A 12,409-nucleotide genomic window follows, 5' to 3' on the forward strand; every position below is an offset into this window, starting at 1 on the left:
TTAATGAAGACTCAAATACTTTTATACTATTATAATAAAGCTGAGAGTTTTTTCCTTCATCACTTCTTTAGTTCCCTTTGGTGTCGAGTGAGTATCAAGAAAGTATGATTTTGAATGATTGTTAATCCATGTGATAAACTATGTCACAATGTATTAGTATTGCATTTGGTTGATTATTTAGGTTGACTACAAGAATAATCTTAGTTTTACCTTGTATATGTTTCTTTTCTTCTAATTGTTTACTTTGTATTTGGTTTTGTATAAGGTATAGCAAACAAATTATGCTATTATTATTGTTTTTATTTCGTGATTATACCTACTCATCGCTATCAAACTTAATTAGCTTTATCACATGATTTCGTTATGTTTATGTGATATGTTTATTATTAATGATCTAAGATTATCTATTATTCATCGTCATGATAATCTATTATTAATATATTTATCTAAACTAGATCAGATCCTAAGTCTTTATTTATAATATTTTTCTCATGGTATGTTTATACCATATACTATGTATTGTAGATGACATGTGTTTTTATATAGGTTGTTTAATGCTAAAGAAATTTAAATTAGTTTTGATTTATTATGGAGTATTGTTACGAGATAATTTCCTAAATTATATCCCATAATAAATTTATTTGTAATTTTATGAGTAATATTACTTACACTTGAATGACGCTATACTATAATTCCATTAACCTCATGAATAAAAGGTTCTAAAAATATTTACAGTCATAATCAAGAACTAATAGATATGATGAGTATGATTTGGTTTGTTTTTATGATATGTAGCATTAGATTGTTTCTAATTACCCTTATGAGTGAGATTGCTAATAATTACATGATGTTTGATGAGTAATGTGTGATCAATATCAATAGTATTTGATTATATATGTCTACATAAATTTAGATTATTAGAATGATGAATTTATTTGAACATGTAATTTTTGTATATACAATAAATCTGAAGTAACCTAAATCTATGAAAGCAAGGGTTAAAGACCTTTAAGAATATTATGAAAACTGAAATGGCTAATATAGTTTCTAAATTATGTTTACTAGATTATGCATCATGTTAAAATATATAAATAAGGAGTTGATGTATCTTTCTTTTGGTTGAATATCTTTATAGAAAACTATGTGTGAGATCAACTTGATGAATGATATCTAACTAGACTCACTAGCTCATTCCCAGAAGTGAATGAGAAATTGCATGATCGAAAGAAAACTAATAAGCACATTTGCATGATGTTCTTTTATCTATTTGAACAAGAAATAGTGTTATGAGTTAAAGAAATTAATCATGACATTATGAGAAACTTACTTATAAAATATATTTATTTTGCCCGTAGTTATAAGAGATTAATATAATTGGACAAGAGTTATGAGTAAGAACAAGTTTATAAAAATAAATTTAGTATGTTTGATACATGCATTGCTAAAAGAATTTATGCCTTAAAATTTGGATGAGATTTAATGTTGGATTCATTTTATGCCCCATATGTAAGGATTAGGGGGAGATTGTATTCATTCCATTATTTTATGTAATCCTTGATCATAAATTATAAAATATATTGATGGTCAGTTTAATTGGTATATACGTTAACCTAAATATCAACGATTTATACAATGAAAGTGGCCATATGTTGATTAAATGTTTTGTAATGATACCATCCTGAAGATGGATATGAATAAATGTCATTGACTACATACCAGCTATAAATGCTCCAATGAACTTAAAGAACGCCTAAAGCGTAATAGCCAATGGATTCCAAAGATAAGAAACTTCAAATAGCTAGGAAATGAGCAATTATTAACAATAATTTGACAAGGTGATACATTTGAATAGATCTCTAGAACATATGATATTTATTAATTAATATGTATCATAATTATATAAAATACTCTAGAAGAGTATAAAATGTCCAACAAGATTAACATGTATCAAGATTATACTACAACAGAGTATGAGTTAATATTATATTGGATCAAATATTAGCTGATTGTCTTGCCAATAGTATAAAGAAACACATGTTAGTGTTCTTATATCACATCATATACATGGCCATGCATAAAGAACGTTTAATAAAGTGATCACTAGTATTGAAAAACTGACCAAAGTTCAAATTTAGAGAAGTGATTGGATGTGATAATTAAATTAGGCCATCCGGGTTTAATTATTACCCATTATGGAAACCCGAACTTTCATTTGATAATGTGATGTTGCTCTCTCAATGTTAGATATATGAAATGAATTGAATGGCAAGACATAACATTGAGATTGAGCTATATATGGATTGTGATTCATAATAATTTGTACTGATGAAAATTTCAAGAGTTATTAGGTTTTGGTTTCTTATATAAAAGAGTATTGGGTGACTAGAAGTTGATCAAAATAACTTATGTACTATTGTCAACTATCAAGTGACCAAAAGCTCACCAAATACACTATTTAAGTCTTTAAAGACCCAAAAGATCACCGCCTAGTAGAATTACAAGCAAGTGATTTATGCTTGTATAACAATTCTTTTTATTGGGTATTATATGTCAGCACATAAGAAATAAGAAAAGAAGGAAATTCAACAGCACAACATATGTCTCCCCATTGATGTTGAATTATTGATCTCCTGAAGAAAACATTTTATGAAAGATTTAATAATGGATACATATGCGTTATGCAATGTATAGTTAATGAAGAAATGATTTAAAATTGCTCTCTAGAAGAGATTAAAACTTGTTTAGTATAATTCTTCAGAGAAATATATTTTGTTCATTATGATCCTCGCATGAAATGAATTTTATTGCAAATTTGTATAATAAGTTGGTGAAGAACTGTGATGCCCCTATATGAGATTTTTACCAACTTAGGGGCAGAATTGGAGTAAGTTGGCAAAAATTAATTAAACTAATGATCCCTAGCCAACTTTCATCCATATATTATCATGATATGTTGCACATTGAGATAAAGCTTGCCAATTGTATATACTTGAATCACTACACCTAAAGTGTAGATTGTATAATCGGTTCCAAAATAAAGATGTGATATATAGCAAGATAATGCAGTTGACACTTTTGATAGTGTAATAGTATATTAATACTAGGTGTATGAAATACCCTTGAAGTTGTGTAGATATCTGAATTATTACAATAGATGGCCTATGATGAAAGAAAAATTATGAGGGTACTAATGAAAAATGTATGAAGATATCATTGTCAAAGTAGCATGCAAATTAAAATTGTACCTTGAGGAATTATATGATGATACCGGTATATGATGGAACCGATAAATAATGCATATGCTTGATATAATGGACTAGTGAATAAGGGATCTAGGATATATGTCCATTTTAATGTCGACATAATGATAATAATTAAAGTTTATCATGGACAAGAAGTCCAATAAAATATGGATTTTTAAAATCCACACTGTACAGTGTCTTGCATTTTTTCGAGTCTTATGTATGTACATACGCATGTGTGAGTCATAGGTTACTGGATTATTCATTGAATATGTTCGAAGTTGTTAGATGCATTACTTATTGTATAACTTGTTTATTATGTTATCATACATTTTTTTTATTCATATTGCATGCATTACTTTCTTACAACAATTGTGGTGTATGTCAATGTTCATTCAAAGTATAGTAAGACATGTTTACAACTTTTGATGGAAAATGAGAAAGAGATATTTATATTCCAATGGGCTTATAATTGTGAAGAAATTATTGATGACGCCGATTTAATTGCATGTTATGAATCATGTAAGAAGAAGAGTTCCTGAAGAACTTATGTACGATGAATTTATATATCTAACCCTACAAAATTTATATTTTGAATATTGTAATTATTATTAAACTTCTAGTATATGTGACTATATCATTGATATCTCAACCTGAAGTTTGAGCATATAAGTGCTAATAATGAGAATTACTATTTGTATATGAAAGAGAACTATCGTGTCAATTATAAATATTCAAAAGAATCGACAAGATACTTATGCGTAAGAGTGTTTTATCATGTTCCAGAAGAACCATGATCAATGTATATAATTACATGTGTTATATTATTACTTCATACAAGATTGAAAAATCAACATTAATAATATCATGTGTTTTCATATTATTATTATGGAATGTTTAATCAAATAATTATGAACATCAATTTCTATTATTCACGGCCTCCAAAAGAAGGCATAAGTATAATGGTAAAGTCAACTTTAAACAGAGATTTGCAATAAAGATGTTAGAGATAAACACATGTATGGTGAAATGAAGATACTTCACATGTTCATGTGAAGACTTGAAAAATTGAAGATGCAACTTCAGTTTAGGAGAATCGAAGATCAACGAATGATATTTTACTTACTACATATGAGAAGATATCCAAACCTATTGAATTCATTGTTGCGGCAATAGAAGATCTCAAGTTAAGTATTCATCAGGGGGAGAAAATATGTGTTGCACTCTCTTTCCCTTGACCATGGTTTTGTCCCACATTGGGTTTGCGGCACTAGAAGATCTCAAGTTAAGTATTCTCGAGCGTATTACGAAGAATGTTGCGCTCTTTTCCCTTAATTAGGCTTTTATCCTATAGGGTTTTTCCTATTAAGGTTTTAACGAGGCACAATCTTCGACAATGGACATCCAATGGGGAGTGTTATGAAAATATTGTGTGGATATCCATTATCCTCTTTGTATGTTTCCGGATTATTCTAGATCTAGGGTTTATTGTTATCTAAGCAAACCCTAATTGTTATATTCTATGTATATATATACCCCTAATATATGGAATAGCATAGATAGATCAATTCTTTCTCAATCGCTGATGTTTTCCCTTATTTTCACTACAATATTTTATATTTTTATAGTATATGTAATCAATAAATTTAATAATAGTTGCGATTTGCTAAATTACACATCTATATATATACTAAAATAACAACCGCTGATGTCATCATTGCCTACGTATCACTTTTATTATTTAATTTTTTCCCTCCAAATGCAAGGATGATGTCATAATTTTTTTTCCCTTTTTAAGCTACCCTATTTAACATAGCTTTGAAAATATATTTCATTTGAATTTTTTAAATTTTAAAATTTGGGTTTTCTACATATATTATGATATTTAGTTATTTAAGATTTGTTAACAATAGTTAATAATATAATTTAATTGAAAATTTTTAATTAAATATGAAAATTATGCACTTTCGGAAATTGTATATTCATATTTAGTTAAAAATTAGTTAGAAAAAATAATGAGAAAGTTATTTTCTTTCTGTTAAATGTCTTTAATTTAATTCTTATTTTAAAATCTATATATCGCACGGTGTTAATCTAGTATATATGATTTTGAACCCCTCACTTAAAAATTCTGGCTCTGCCATTTAACTTGAGGTTCAAGTTGCCTTGCCATCACAAAAAGAGCTTTCATTGGAAACTTACAAAACTGACCTTGGGATCGTAAAAAAAGATAAAACTTTCAAATCCATGTGATTCAACAAATTGAGGTATACTGTAATAAACATGCTTTGGGATTGCAAACAAAGATACATTTTATAGCTGTAAATTAATTCCATTCCTTAATCCTTATCCTTACAAATTAATTTAAGAATGGACCGTCACCAGAAAAAAAATAAAAATAATAATAAAAAAAAACGGGTATAAAATAAAATAAAAAATGAAAATGAAGTTTTCATAAGCATGTGGCCCATACTATTAAATGAAAGTGGTCTCCACTTCTGTACAAGATCTCAAGAAAAAAAGCCTTCAACACCCAAAAATAGCACACTTCCAAATTGGCCAACCATACTTCATCTCACCTTTATTTTCTGATTAAAAGTATTTTACACGAATTCTTAAAAATAATATTGCTGAACTGATTCACATGGGTGGTTTTCTGACCTTATTCAAGGCCATTTATAATTTTGGACAGTAATTATATTTGTTATGGTACACTCATTTCTGAGTTTGTAAGTGTTACAGAAATACACTAGATCTAGTAAGGATTATTTACCCTTACATGAAGGAGGATTGTCATTTTCCAATCTGAATTTGTAATAAATTAAGTTTGAAAAACATAATTTAATGTGTGATTGTGTATAACTTGGTTTTGCTTTGAAGTGAAATCTAAATTAATTCCATTGAAATTATAAAAGACGATTTACATATAGGGTTTGTTCACATTTCCTGCATTGAAGTGAACTGAACGGAACCAGGGGCGGACCTTCGTTGAGGCGGGTCGGGGCCTGGCCTCCCTTAGTTTTTCTAAGCTATTGGTTAAAAGTAATATAATGTTTAATAATTACAATTATAAAGTTATGGCATAATGGTTAAGTATTGCTATATTTTAGCAAAAGGTTGGAGGATCAAACCTTGGCCTCCCAGAGTTTTTGGTCCAATTTACGCGTGTTTTTGTCATGAATTCCTAATTTTATGCAATTTTCAAGAGTATATTTAATGCTTATATATAGCCCTTAGGGCTACTTATAACATTACCCATAAATATTTTATGTGAGAAGGAAATTAGGAGCTGAATTGAATTGAACTGAAATTAAGCTGAAGTGAATAGGCCCTTTGGTTCCGTTTGGTAGGGCGTTAAACATTTTCACTAAAAGTGTTATCCCATTTTACATTTTTTGATTTGGTGTAAAACATTAAAATGTAAATTTGGGGTGGAAAGTTATTGAAAACATTCCCCCCCCCCCTCCCAATTTAGAAGGAAAACATTTTCCATCACAAGTGGAGGGAAAATATTTTCCCTTACAATTGAAATAATTGATTTTCAGTTCAACTAAACAATGAAAAAAGCTTAAAATGGAAAATCATTTTACATGCAACCAAACAACGAAAAACCTTCATAAAAATGAATTTTGCAATGTAAAAGGTTTTCCAAAAAATATTATTTCCATCTGAAACTGTTTTACACCCTACCAAACGGGGCCTTAGTGTAAACAATTCTTTCCTACTGGAGTACTGAGTATGTTCTTGAGAAGATAGTAGTCTTTAATTTTTGAATTTATGATATATTTAAGATAGATCTTGCTAACGAACGTCTCCTGGGCGTTGAATGAACATTTAAAACATTTTATTTAAAAGTGTTATTAATTTGGGAATGCATGTCAAAATCACGCATTAATCGCTCTAATTAATATTTATTTTGATTTGATAATTTTTCTTTTAGTTATCTTATCCAATGTCCAAGGCGTTAGTTAGTATTTAAAGTAATAGATATAACATACTTGACAAATTTTTACATAGATACTCCATCCGTCCCTAAATTAGAAATCTATTTCTCTTTATTATATGAGTAATATATATTAGAAATCGACTTCTAATAAAGGGACAGAGGGAGTAATACTTAGGATATAAACATCAAAACGACTTGAATTAACTGGAATAAAACAATTTTAGATAAAACATAAAATCACCTGAAATATTAATTATATAAATATTTTATCCATACTTTGTTTTACATCATTCTAAAATGGTTTTGTTTTATTATGTCATGCTGTTTTGAGATTGATAAACCTTGCTTTGAAAATTGTAAATCACTTCTCCAACAAATACAAAATCTAAAAAAAAAACAACCAATTTGAACCCAATCCAAAAATATGTACGTACTTTGTAACTAGTAAATTCAACTCCATAAATTCAACCCCTTAGCAAAATGGACAGGTAGGGCAAAGAAAGATAATTAATTGAAAAAATTCAACCCATAATTATATCAAGTCTAATCCAATTAATACTTTTAATTAATCTGGAGCTTCCTCTCTACTTCTTGGTTCCTTCACTCAGTTACCAACCACTTTATGCTCAGGAACTTGCCCACTTAAAAACGAAAAAAAAAAACAAAAAATCTTAAATTCTTCATCACTCAGTAGAAGTTATTGACAGTTGTGCTAATATAAAAATTGAAATTGTATTATTATAATAGGTTTTCTTTTATAGATAAGGAGAAGACGTCCAATCAAATCATAAACCTCTACGGGTCAATCCCATAGGTGTTAATAATAATAATGGATATCAGGATATGCCAGATATTGACAAGTAGTAGATGAGAGATAATACAAAGAAGTACGTATAAAGCCCAATTATGCAACATAAGAGACAATATCAATAGTTATTAAATATGAACTAACCAACTAACGACAGCTGAGACACAAGGAGGGATGAGCTGCTGTTATTTTGTTATTATTATTAGTTCCAATGTATTTGGTCTAATCATTTTTACATTTTGTATAGTAGGATTTGTATTCATTGTTGAAGCTAAAGATGGGGAAAACAGGGAAATGGTTCAAGAGTTTTCTTGTTGGAAAGAAAGACAAAGGTTGTGGGAAAGATCAAAAGTGTATTGGAAGTAATAATAGTAATAATCAGGAGTCCGTTTCGACGGATCATCCGAATACTACGACTCCGGTGGTGGCGGTGGCGGTGCCAAGGCCGACGACTCCCAAAGAAAAAAAGAGATGGAGTTTCAGAAGATCATCTGCTAGCAATAATAGTAATAATAATAGTACTAATGCTAATAATGCCAAGGATCAAAATTCTGCTGATGCTGCTAATGTTCAGAAATCTGAAGTCCTGCAGATGGGATCTTTGGCGGGTGCAGCGCAGGATAAGCAACCGGAGGAGGTGAAAGCCGAGACCGGTGTAGTAGACGATGTAACAGTTGAAACTATAGAAGGGGAAGTTGTAGTGATTCCTATGGAAGATTGCGGCGATGATGGCAGAGATAGCGTTGTTGAGGAGGCTGCTGCTGTCAAGATTCAGTCGGTGTTTCGCTCGTATCTGGTATGTATATTATCCTGTGATGTGATTGTTGAGTTTTACAGTTTCAATTGGATTGCAATAACAACAAATCAAAAAGTTGAGTGTATGTTTTTTGGAAGGAAGAATAAATGGTCAAATTACAAAATTGACTACAGAGAAAAAAAAATATGACAATGACAGTAGCAGTGAAACAGGGGTATACATATATTATATGAAGGATCAAATGTATGTAAATTTTATCAAAATTGTGATTAATAATGTTATATTATCGTGTCGAAATTTGCAATACAGGCAAGAAAGGCACTGAAGGCATTAAGGGGATTGGTGAAGTTGCAGGCATTGGTAAGGGGTCATTTGGTAAGAAAGCAGGCAACTGCAACATTGAGATGTATGCAAGCGCTTATCACGGCTCAAGCACGAGCTCGAGCTCAAAGGATCCGATCAGGAGAAGACGGGACGGTAAATCATAGGCAGTCTACTCACCGACGAAATGGCCAAGAGAAGATCAAGCAAGCGAATTATGTTAGTATGCTTTTATTTGACTTTTCTAGTTCATAATTTGCATTGATATCTTGACATGTATCACAATCAAGTAATGCTTAAAACAGATCATACAAAACCAATCGAATTGATTTATTTCAGTTTCTTTTCTTTTTATTTATTTATTTTGATTAAGTTTGCACTAGCTAATGTGTTTTAATTAATTATGGCTAGCGCTCCCAAAGAAAGATCCGAAATTTGCATTCTAGATCAATCTAACAAATTCATTTACATTATATTTTTGTTCTGCCTAATAGCTTCTCAATTATTGATCAAATCATGTTCCCTTTGTCCTGATTTGGAAATTAGTTGTCATCAATGGCATATTAAAAAGTCCAGTAATAACGAAGAACTCTGTTCTACATTATTGTGAAAGTTGATAGCTATATTCAGATATCTTAAAATAGTATTTTAAACAGTAAAAGTAGTAATTAACCAATCTTAGCTCGCACATGGATTAGTAATTGGCCAAAAAGCTTCTGAATTCTGTATTTATTCAACTAATCTCTTATTCTCTTGACAAGTAGGATTGAGAATATATAGTTATTTGTGAAAAATTTTGTACAAGCTAAATCTAATTATAGAATACACTTATTTGATCACATATGAAAACCAATTGAACATAGCGGTAAATATATCAAATAATATCTGTCAGATTCTTTTTAATGATCAAGATTTTTGACTTCATGAATAATGCAGGAAATGGAGGAGAACATCAAGATAGTGGAGATGGATCGAGGTGACTTTATATCGAATGTTAACAGCAGGGACAGCTACTCGATTTCAAGTCAACAACAGATTATTGATGATCGAATGGACAATAGAATGTCTACATATTACTCTCCTCAGCAGGTTTATCTAAAGCAGCAGGACTATCAGCAATACTCCCCTGCTCCTTCAGCAATCACAGAACTGAGTCCAAGAACTTGCAGTGGCCACTTTGAGGATTATTCTTTCGCCACTGCACAAAGCAGCCCACAGTGCTACTCTGCAGTATCGCGGCCAGACCCATCAAGGACTCCGTTTTCGTTTCCTCAGCCAGATTTTACAGAGACAATGTCGTATGATTTCCCTCTCTACCCGAACTACATGGCAAATACTCAATCTTCTAAAGCTAAAGTGCGGTCCCAAAGTGCACCAAAACAAAGGCCGGAGTTGGAGAGGCAACCAAGTCGTGGGCGAAGGCCTTCAGTTGAAGGGCGTAACATACCAAGGGGTGCAAAGATGCAACGGTCATCCTCACATGTTGGGTCTAATCCACAGAAGTACAATTATCCATGGTCTGTCAAGTTGGATAAGTCGAGTGTTTCACTTAGAGATAGTGAGTGTGGATCCACTTGGTCGATGGCTACCAATGCTTACTACTGCAGATCAGTTGTATCTTATGATGTAAGTAACAAAGCTTAAAAATTGCTAAGGTATAGTTAGAACAACTTTAAGTAGATTATATGTGAACTTTATAAGATATTTACTTAATCTTTTCGCTTTGTGAATGCAGCCAAGATGCTAAAGAGTTTCTATTTTCATGCTAACTCAACTCGAATGTCTGACAATGGTTTAGTTCACAGGAGTATAGAGCATTCAGAAGAACAATTCTGCTCCAAGATTGCTTGAAATTGTTTGGATTTAATTGGTGATTTTGTAATAATTGATTAATTGTAAAAGAGTGTGGTATGTATCAGAATTTTTTATTTCTAGATTTGAGTTTGTTGAAGTTATTTGTATTTAACGTGTTCTTGGATTAATTAGTTAAAAAAACAGACATTTATGTGCAGAGAGTAACCACTATGTATAGCTTCTATATGGTCCATTTGGATGCTTTAAGTTGTGAGACTTGTGACCAAGAACATTGCCATAATGCAATTTGCCAATGTAATTTTTTTTAAAAAATTTTAAAGTAAAAAGTGTATAATGTCCTTATAACAAGTAGAACTAGGTTTATCATCTTGAAAGACATTTGATAATTATATCTAGGGGTAAACTAGTCATTTTCGATATAAAGTGTGTTTTGGGTGTTTTTTAGTCCCTCGGGAGAGTTACGTCACCAAGACTGGTCCGGCGCGATCGATACCTACAAAACACAGAGACTCCGGTTCGTAAGAGCTTCGCCTCCGATGATCAAGTTAGAATCTGTCGAACAATCCGAAAAGTTGCGAAAAAGATAAAAGTAAGATATTCTCGGATTCCGATACAGGTGTTTTTTCTGATGTGAGAGAATGTAGGGTTGTTGTAATAATTGAATGTGTCCCCAAAATGGGGGAAATCTTCCCCTATTTATAGGGTTGTTGAAAAATGTGCCCTTCATTAGGTCAGGATGACCTAATAGGCTGCACCGTTTTGTGGCTTTTTTAGGGAATTGGGCCCTGAAGACCGCCATTCTATTTGTCATCTAAGGCTAACACGTGTCAGCTAGTGAGTGGCCCATGTTGGACCTGCCAGGGTTGACATGTTTCCCTCTCCGATTAGGTCACGTATCTGGGGTATTTTTACCCTAAACATTTGCCCCTCATAGGGGTTACTTGGCAGGCCACGGGGAGCCTGTGAGGCTGTGACACGCATTCCCCTGCAAGTGGTGAACAATAAAAAACTGTACACCTTCGATCAAAGTGCCCGGGATGCCCCTTTTTTCACCTTTCTATAAATAAGGTTTTACCTCCCTCTTTCCCTCTCATCTTTGACCATTTCAAAAAGTCTAGAGAGAGAAAGAGAGAGATTTTTCAAGAGAGAGACAATCTATTACCGCTTGTAGCTACTTTTTCAGAAAGTTTTTGGTTGTAGCATTCTTGGACTCATCCGGCCACTGTGTGAGGCAATTTTTCAGAGTTTTAAATTAGAGGTAACCGTCTCTTCTCTTCTCAACTTTTTTTGAATTTTTTCCGTTTGTATAAATATATGTAAATTTTGTCGAAAACCACCCGCTAAAAACACTTTTTTGTCAAAAACCACCCACTTAAAAATTTGTTGCCCAACACCACCCAAATTTAAATTTTTGTTGTCAATTACCACCTGACTCAACATTCCGGCATTGACCATAAACTCCGGCGTTGAGTTGGGGCACGTGACTTACACGTGACTTTTAATGACCCCACAAACAACCT

General features: G+C 31.7%; 1 protein-coding gene across 2 annotated transcripts; it reads left to right on the forward strand.

Annotated features, from left to right (window-relative positions):
• Positions 1-8,087: 8,087 nt before the first annotated feature.
• Positions 8,088-11,035, forward strand: LOC145630646 (protein IQ-DOMAIN 19-like). Of its 2 annotated transcripts, none has more exons than XM_081682856.1 (4): positions 8,088-8,792; positions 9,063-9,293; positions 10,011-10,729; positions 10,810-11,035. In XM_081682856.1, the coding sequence occupies exons 1-3, from the start codon at positions 8,274-8,276 to the stop codon at positions 10,716-10,718; spliced, it is 1,458 nt and encodes a 485-aa protein (XP_081538982.1). In that variant the 5' UTR covers positions 8,088-8,273; the 3' UTR covers positions 10,719-10,729; positions 10,810-11,035. The 2 variants fall into 2 exon arrangements, with proteins under 2 accessions (XP_081538982.1, XP_081538983.1); XM_081682857.1 differs by having other exon boundaries at positions 8,090-8,792; positions 10,011-10,700.
• The last annotated feature ends 1,374 nt before the right edge of the window (positions 11,036-12,409 follow it).

This window comes from Chenopodium album, chromosome 5 (genome assembly GCF_948465745.1).
Source record: "Chenopodium album chromosome 5, dcCheAlbu1.1, whole genome shotgun sequence".
NCBI classification, from domain to species: Eukaryota; Viridiplantae; Streptophyta; class Magnoliopsida; order Caryophyllales; family Amaranthaceae; genus Chenopodium; species Chenopodium album.

Excerpts from the sequence above, each read along its gene's own strand:
- LOC145630646 (XM_081682856.1), top strand. The coding sequence starts at position 8,274 with ATGGGGAAAACAGGGAAATGGTTCAAGAGTTTTCTTGTTGGAAAGAAA. Across the intron at positions 8,793-9,062 it reads CGGTGTTTCGCTCGTATCTG|GCAAGAAAGGCACTGAAGGC; the intron begins GTATGTATATTA and ends TTTGCAATACAG. Across the intron at positions 9,294-10,010 it reads AGATCAAGCAAGCGAATTAT|GAAATGGAGGAGAACATCAA; the intron begins GTTAGTATGCTT and ends TGAATAATGCAG.